A 7,518-nucleotide genomic window follows, 5' to 3' on the forward strand; every position below is an offset into this window, starting at 1 on the left:
AAGCTTTGGGGACACTGGCTGTGGGGACCAAGGGACACCAGGCTGGCCTGGTCCCGCACACCCAAGGCTGGGGAAACGGGACATTGGACTGGGAGGACAGCGGGTCGGGGTGGTCAGGGGCTGGGGCAGCTGTGCGGACACGGGTGTGCTGCAGCCGCGGGTACAAGGTCCTGCCGCCGCACCCGCGGGCTGCGGGAGCCGAGGGGGCGGGGGCTGACGGGCGGGGGCTGAGCGAGGGGCGGGACCTCCTCAAACCACGCCCCCCACGTGGCCGCGGCCGCCGCTGGGCCCTTTAAATGATGCAACCTGCGGGGCGCTTGGCCACGCCCCCTGCACGCCCATTGGCGGAGCCGGCGCCGAGCTCCCGCATTCCATTGGCTGAGGCGGGGCCAATCTGGCTGCCGATTGGCTCTTCCGGCTCCGGGACACGCCCTCCCCTCTCCGATTGGCCGGTGCGGCCCCGCCCCCGAGCGGGCGGTGGCGGCAGCGGCAGCAGCATGGCGGCGGCGACGGGGACGGGGGCGATGGCGGAGGCGGAGGAGACACTGGGGCTTTTTACCAGCATCGGCCTCAGTGAGGCCAAAGCGCGCGAGACGCTGCGCAACGGGTCGCTTAGCGCGCTGCTCCGCCAGGCCGTGCTGCAGGTGCGCCCGCTGCGGCGGCGGCACCTCGGGACCCCGCCCCCTCCCGGCATCCCACCCCCTTCCCCGGACCCCATCCCCTCCCGGGACTCTGACCCCTCCCGGGACCCCGCCCCCTCTCTGGACCCTGTCCCCTCCCCAGGACCCCATCCCTTCTCCCCGGACCCCCGCCCCTTCCCGGGACCCCATCCCTTCTCGCCGGACCTCATCCGCTCCCCAGTACCCCATCCCCTTCTGGGACCCTTCTCCCTCACCCCCTCCTCCTCCCGGCCCCGCCGAGCAGCCTCAGCCCTTGACACTCCCACCTCTCCCCGTGCCGGTTCGCCGGGGCTCAGCCCTGACTCGTGCCCTGGGTGGTGACAGGCTCAGAGCACGCTGGGCCCGGCCCTGGATAAAGCCACCGGGACGCTGCTGTACAACACAGCCACCCGCCTCAAGGACCCAAAGCACCTCGGTTTCCTCGTCGGCTACATCGCCCGCAAGGAGATCCTCACCGACCTGCAGCTCGGCGGTACCGTGCGGCCCCGGCACTCCCCCCGGCCCCAGTGGGGACGGCAGGGCGCTGCCTCTCATCCCTGCTCTGTCCCCAGCCGCCCTGGAGTACGTGAGGAGCCATCCCCTGGAGCCCCTGGACACGACGGACTTCGAGCGGGCCTGTGGCGTTGGGGTGTGTGTCACCCCTGAGCAGATCGAAGAGGCGGTGAGTAGGGCTGCAGCTCTGCCTGCCCTGCGGGGATGGTGTCGGGTGGCCTGGCAGCCCTTGTCATCATGCTCCGTGCCTACCTGGCTCATCCCTGTGTCCCTGTCCCCCCGTCCCAGGTTGAGGCCGTAATCAATGAGCACCGGGCAGAGCTGCTGGCTGAGCGCTACCGCTTCAACATGGGGGTGCTGATGGGTGAGTGTGGGGCACCAGGGCAGCCCCAGCCTGGCATTCCTGCTCCCCTGGATCCTGAGAGCCAGCCTGTCACCATGGGCTGTCCCTGACCCCAGCTGTACTATCGCTGTGCCCCATCCCACTCAGGCGGGAGACATCCTGCCATGTCCCCCGTGCAGGCAGGGCTGTGAGTGGCAGCTGCCTGCGGTGCCTGGTGCCAGCCCTGGGTCTGTGGTGTCCTGCATTGGTGGCCCTGGCGGAAGCACCCCCAGGCTGGGCCACGTCCCTCGCCCACAGGGTGCTTTGTCCACAGGGGAGGCGCGAAACCGTTTGCGGTGGGCAGATGGGAAGACCATCAAGAATGAAGTGGACCTGCAGGTGGGTGTGAGAATGGTGGATTGGGCACTGCTAGGGGTAGTGTCCCTCGTCGGTGCTGTGCCCAGTGTAGAGTCTGCTGGTCTGTCCCATGGGAGGGCCCAGTGCTGGGGACAGCCCACCCTGGATAGGTGCAGGCAGGGTGAGAAGGGGGTGACGACTGGGCAGCACCACCTCCAGGCCTTGGGGCTCCAGGAGCTTTTTCTATTCCTTTTTGCATCTCCCTTTTCCAGGTGTTGCATTTGCTGGGACCAAAGACAGAAGCTGACCTGGAAAAGAAACCAAAGGTGATGCGAAGAGGGAAACAGGGAACTGGGATGGCATTTCCCTGCTGAGTGTCTGGGTTGGATTCCAAACAGCTGCTCTGGGCCACCTGCCAACATGGGCACAGGTCCAGGGGAGGGTTGGGGGCAGCAGGCTGGGCCAGAAGGGGAAGGCATGTGCCAGGGCTGGGCACTCAGGATGCTGTGCTGATCCCTGCAGGCTGCAAAGGCCCGGCCAGCCCCGGTGGAAAAGCAGAAGACAGCTGTGGTGAATGGTAAGAGACTGTCCTCCCGCGGACAGCTTCCTTAGCCCTTCACTTCCTGACTGGGACCTGCCTCCAAGCTGAGCCCCAGGAGCTGCCATCAGACCTCTGCTTAGCCCCGCTTTCTCCCTGCAGGTGAGGTGGGCACAGAGACGCAATCGCTGCTGGAGCAGCTGCGGGGAGAAGCCCTCAAGTTCCACAAGCCAGGTGAGTGCAAGGAGCTGCTGCCACGAGTGTGGCTGCTGTGCCGTCTCTGTGCCTGGCTCCAGCTCTCTGTGCTGTGGGGAACCGGACTGGCCCCATGTCCTTCCCTGCTGGCTGCTGCGCTTGGCTCAGTGTGGAGGGGTGCTGCTGCAGCCCTGAGCATCCTCTACCCGCAGGAGAGAACTACAAGACGGAGGGCTACGTGGTGACGCCCAACACCATGGCTCTGCTGAAGCAGCACCTGGCAATCACGGGTGGGCAGGTGAGACTGCATCCCCCAGCCCATGGTTCTCTGTTAGGGTGGGATGGGTGGCTGGGGGCACACACAGCTCACCAGGGGAGTGGCCAGAGGCAGCACCTGCATGGCACGAGGGGCTCTGTGGGATAGTCAGGGTCTCATGTTCGTGCCCCCACTGTCATGGAGGGAGAGAGTTGCCAAAGGACACAGGTGTCCACTTTCCTCCCTGCAGGTGCGGACGCGGTTCCCTCCTGAGCCCAATGGGATCCTGCACATTGGCCACGCTAAGGCCATCAACTTCAACTTTGGCTATGCCAAGGTGAGAAGCACCGAGCCCCGCTGGCAGCTCCCACTGGCCCCTGCCTCCCTCCGCTGCTTGGTCACTGACCTGGCCCTGCAGTCCCTCAGGGAATGACTGCTCACTATACCCCCATCCCCAGGCGAACGGTGGTGTGTGCTTCCTGCGCTACGACGACACCAACCCCGAGAAGGAGGAGGAGAAGTACTTCACGGCCATCCGGGAGATGGTGGAATGGCTGGGTACAGCTCAAGCTGGGGAGGGCAGGATCAGGCCAGGCGCTGCTGGGAACATCCCCACATGCAGGTCCTGCTGCTGCGCCCTGGGCGTGTCTCCAACCTGCTCTGTCTCCCTGTCCCCACAGGCTACCAACCCTATGCAGTGACCCACGCATCAGATTACTTTGACCAGCTCTACACCTGGGCCCTGGAGCTCATCCGCAGGTGAGCGTGCCAAGGAGTGCTGGTGTCCCACACCGTGGCTGGGGCTCCCCCTTGCCCAGAGGATGGGCTGCTCACATCTGGTGACTGTGTGTCTGCGCACAGGGGCCAGGCGTATGTCTGCCATCAGAAAGTGGAGGAGATCAAGGGCCACAACCCACCACCCTCGCCGTGGCGGGACCGGCCTGTGGAGGAGTCACTCTTGCTCTTTGAGGTACTGCTGGCTAGGGACTGGTGCTGCGTGCCCGTGGGGTCTGGATCCACAGCTCAGACGACATCTTCCCCCTGCTCTACAGGACATGCGAAAGGGCAAGTTTGGGGAGGGGGAGGCCACACTGCGGATGAAGCTGGTGATGGAGGATGGGAAGATGGATCCTGTCGCCTACCGTGTCAAGTTCACTCCACACCACCGCACCGGGGACAAGTGGTAGGGAGGGCCTGTAGCGTTCCAGCACGTGTGGCAGGGTGGCCTTGCCTCCCCTCTCCTGGGATTAGGGAGCTCTCAGGAGGAGAGCGGCACCAGGGCTGACTGTCTTGTAGGTGCATCTACCCCACTTATGACTACACACACTGCCTCTGCGACTCCATCGAGCACATCACACACTCTCTCTGCACCAAGGAGTTCCAGGCCAGGTGAGTATTGTGCACGGCACAGCCAAGTACTGAGCTGGATCTGGCAGGGTGGAGCAGCTGGAAGCATCCCAGCAGCTGCCAAATTGCCAGGGGACAGTGTGTCCATGGGGCTGGGGGAGGGCACGAGGCTGAGCAGGCTGTGCCTCTGCCTCACTTGCAGGCGCTCCTCCTACTTCTGGCTCTGCAACGCGCTGGATGTCTACTGCCCCGTGCAGTGGGAGTATGGGCGCCTGAACCTGCTCTACACGGTCGTCTCCAAGAGGAAGATCATCCGGCTGGTGGAGACGGGTGCTGTGAGGTAGGAGCAGGGCCAGCAGCCAGGGCAGGTCTCGCCCAGGGCATATCCAGCTGTCACACCAGTATTTTCTTAGGGACTGGGATGACCCACGGCTCTTCACGCTGACAGCCCTACGCCGGCGAGGCTTCCCCCCCGAGGCCATCAACACCTTCTGTGCTCGGGTAGGTGCCGTAGACAGGATGGGACAGGGCAGGTGGATGTATCCCCTGGCTGGTGTGGTGATGGCAGGCTGTCCTGCAGGTTGGTGTGACAGTGGCCCAGGCAACGATGGAGCCACATCTGCTGGAGGCGTGTGCGCGGGAGGTGCTGAATGAGCAGGCCCCTCGCGCCATGGCTGTCCTGGAGCCCCTCAAGGTCACCATCACCAACTTCCCTGCCCCAAAGGTGAGACTGCCGTGGGCTGGGATGGAAGTGGGGTTTCCCAAGGTCAGCATTCACCCCCCGGCTTCTCCCCAGGCACTTGAGGTCCTTGTGCCCAACTTTCCAGCTGATGAGAGCCGGGGTTTTCACAAATTGCACTTCCAATCTACTGTCTACATCGAGGAGACGGACTTCAGGGAGGTGAGCCAGGCCCCCAGGCCATACTGCCCTCATTCGTGGGAGCTGCAGCTCAGGCAGCGGGCGCCTGGCAGCACTGGAAGCAGTGCCAGTGCCGCACAGGGTCAGGCACCCAGCAGTGTGTCAGCAGCTCTGATGGGCACTGGGAAAACACCCTCAGCTTGGACAGGATGTGTCCAACCAATGGTGCCCACACCTGGCCTTGGTGCTGGGGAACATCCAGCACCAATGTGGGAGTTCTACCAGCCCTGGGCACCGTGATCCCTGGGATGGCACGAGGGTGTGGGGGATGTAGTTGTGGGGACAGAGAGGCATGCTGGAGGGGAGACCCACTGCCCATGCTGGGACTCCTCATGCAACCGTAAATTCTCTCACAGGAGGCGGACAAGGGCTACAAGCGCCTGGCCCCTGGGCAGCCAGTGGGGCTGCGCCATGCTGGCTACGTCATTGCTGTCCAGAACATCATCAAGGTGGGTGGCTCTGGGCATTGGTGACACGAGGTTGGGCTGTGGGACAGCAGGATGTGGTCACACTCCACCAGGAAAGGGCAGTGATGGTCATCTCGGGCCAGGCAGTGTGGGTGCAGGCTGCCTGCATGGCAGCTCCTCGCCACCTCTGTGCCTCGCGTAGCGGGAAACAGAGTTGCTCTGAGCTGGCGGTTCGGTCCCAGGGCTGCCCTGCGGGTCGGGACTGCTGCCTGACATCTCATCCAATCTCCTTTTGCCCAGGACGCCAGTGGGCGTGTGATCGAGCTGGAGGTGACCTGCACCAAGTCAGACGTGGCAGAAAAGCCCAAAGCCTTCATCCACTGGGTGTCAGAGCCACTGCCCTGTGAAGTGCGGCTCTATGAGCGGCTGTGAGTACTCGCCCACCTGCAGAGGCACCGAGGTCAGTGGTGCTGGAGCAGCAGCGTGGCTGCGTGCCTTGGTCTCTGCAGGGCTGTGCCCAGCCCCGTGGTTGGGGAGATGCAGGTGTGGGGCTCTGAGAGCCACTGCCCCACGTCCCTGCTGCCCCACAACCCATTGTCTGCTTGCTTTGGGTTGAGATGGTCTCTTGGTAGGTTTTTGCACAAAAATCCTGAGGACCCAGCAGAGGTGCCCGGCGGCTTTCTGAGTGACCTCAACCCTGTGAGTAGCAGCAGGAGCTGGGGACCTCCTGCACCCAAGCTGGAGGCACATGTTTTGCTGCACCCCCCAGCCCTCCCTGGCCAGGGCCCTGCCTTGTCCTGAGAAGAGGATGTGGGAGGAGCAGGGCTATGGAGGGGGCAGGGGTGCCAGCTGAGATGCCTCCCCCTGCCAGGATTCCCTACGCGTGGTCCACAGTGCCCTTGTCGACAGCTCCGTCCTCTCTGCCCGGCCCTTTGACAAGTTCCAGTTCGAGCGGCTGGGCTACTTCTCTGTGGATCCCGACAGCGCAGAGGGGAAGGTGAGCCCTGGGGAGGGCACTTGGAGGCTCCCCCTACTCGCTGTGGCCCTGGGGCTCAGCGCTGACCCTCTGCCTCTCCCCAGCTGGTGTTCAACCGGACGGTGACTCTGAAGGAGGACCCTGGCAAGGCCTGAGGGACCTGCTGCTGCCACCCTGCCATGGTGCTGCTTCCCAGGGGTCCCTGTGCACTCCCAGCACCGCCGTGCCTTGGCGCAGCCCCCCGGGGCGCCCACAGCATCACCTCAATAAACAGAGCATCCCAGCCCTGTCCTGTCTCTGCCTCCTGTCCCAGACTCAGGGTGCTGGATTGGGGGGGGGGGGTCTCCCTGGTCCCTCTGCTCAGCCTTTGGCTGCTGGATTGGAGGGTCTCCCCATCCACCTGCTCAGTCTTGGGGTGCTGGACTGAGGGGGTCTACCCTGTCCCTGGGGATTTGGGGTCTGTTCCTACACCTTACCCCTGTTCAGGGCTGGCGTGGCTGTGGGTGATGTGGCTCCCCCGCAGGGGACTGTGGGGTTGAGAGTGTCGGGAAGGGCGATGTTGGGGCAATGTCAGGGCACAGCGTGCACAGCGCCGGACACTGTTAAGATGGACTTGTGTGGGACTCCTCCGCGGCCCCTGGCTGGGGGGTCTTAGGGTAACCCCACGGGACTGCTTTGCCCCTGGCCCACGGGCCACCCCAAGCGGTGGTGGGGCCGTGTGAGCACATGGGCCCTTTAAAGCAGCCCCGGTCTCACCCACCCGTGGCGCGGCTGCTGCGTGGGGTCGCAGCGAGGCCACCCCCGCCCCGGGCGGCTGTGGGGGAACCCTGTGCCGGCGGAGGCGCCCCCACCGCACGCGTGTCCCGGCCACACTCCCCGCCCAAGCCCCTGCGTGTCCCCGTCCCCACGTGTCCCGGCCCGGTGAGGGCATCCCCACGTGTATCCACGCCCCGCGAGCGCCCTCGACCCCTCCCCACGCCTATCCTGCCCCCCCGCGTGTCTATCTCCCCGCGCCCCATCCCCACGCGT

At 64.9% G+C, this 7,518-nt stretch overlaps 1 protein-coding gene across 1 annotated transcript; it reads left to right on the forward strand.

Annotated features, from left to right (window-relative positions):
- The first annotated feature begins 463 nt into the window (after positions 1–463).
- QARS1 (glutaminyl-tRNA synthetase 1) lies at positions 464–6,767 on the forward strand. The gene is made up of 24 exons (XM_054076692.1): positions 464–644; positions 1,005–1,152; positions 1,232–1,341; positions 1,461–1,536; positions 1,829–1,893; positions 2,124–2,177; positions 2,374–2,428; positions 2,552–2,623; positions 2,797–2,882; positions 3,091–3,177; positions 3,299–3,398; positions 3,521–3,599; positions 3,702–3,810; positions 3,893–4,023; positions 4,137–4,229; positions 4,390–4,527; positions 4,601–4,688; positions 4,768–4,911; positions 4,984–5,088; positions 5,463–5,555; positions 5,814–5,941; positions 6,146–6,212; positions 6,385–6,510; positions 6,594–6,767. The coding sequence occupies exons 1-24, from the start codon at positions 498–500 to the stop codon at positions 6,642–6,644; spliced, it is 2,352 nt and encodes a 783-aa protein (XP_053932667.1). The 5' UTR covers positions 464–497; the 3' UTR covers positions 6,645–6,767.
- The last annotated feature ends 751 nt before the right edge of the window (positions 6,768–7,518 follow it).

The sequence above is a fragment of the Cuculus canorus genome, chromosome 11 (genome assembly GCF_017976375.1).
Source record: "Cuculus canorus isolate bCucCan1 chromosome 11, bCucCan1.pri, whole genome shotgun sequence".
Classification (NCBI taxonomy): domain Eukaryota; kingdom Metazoa; phylum Chordata; class Aves; order Cuculiformes; family Cuculidae; genus Cuculus; species Cuculus canorus.

Excerpts from the sequence above, each read along its gene's own strand:
- QARS1 (XM_054076692.1), top strand. The coding sequence starts at position 498 with ATGGCGGCGGCGACGGGGACGGGGGCGATGGCGGAGGCGGAGGAGACA. Across the intron at positions 1,153-1,231 it reads CACCGACCTGCAGCTCGGCG|CCGCCCTGGAGTACGTGAGG; the intron begins GTACCGTGCGGC and ends CTCTGTCCCCAG. Across the intron at positions 4,024-4,136 it reads CACCGCACCGGGGACAAGTG|GTGCATCTACCCCACTTATG; the intron begins GTAGGGAGGGCC and ends ACTGTCTTGTAG.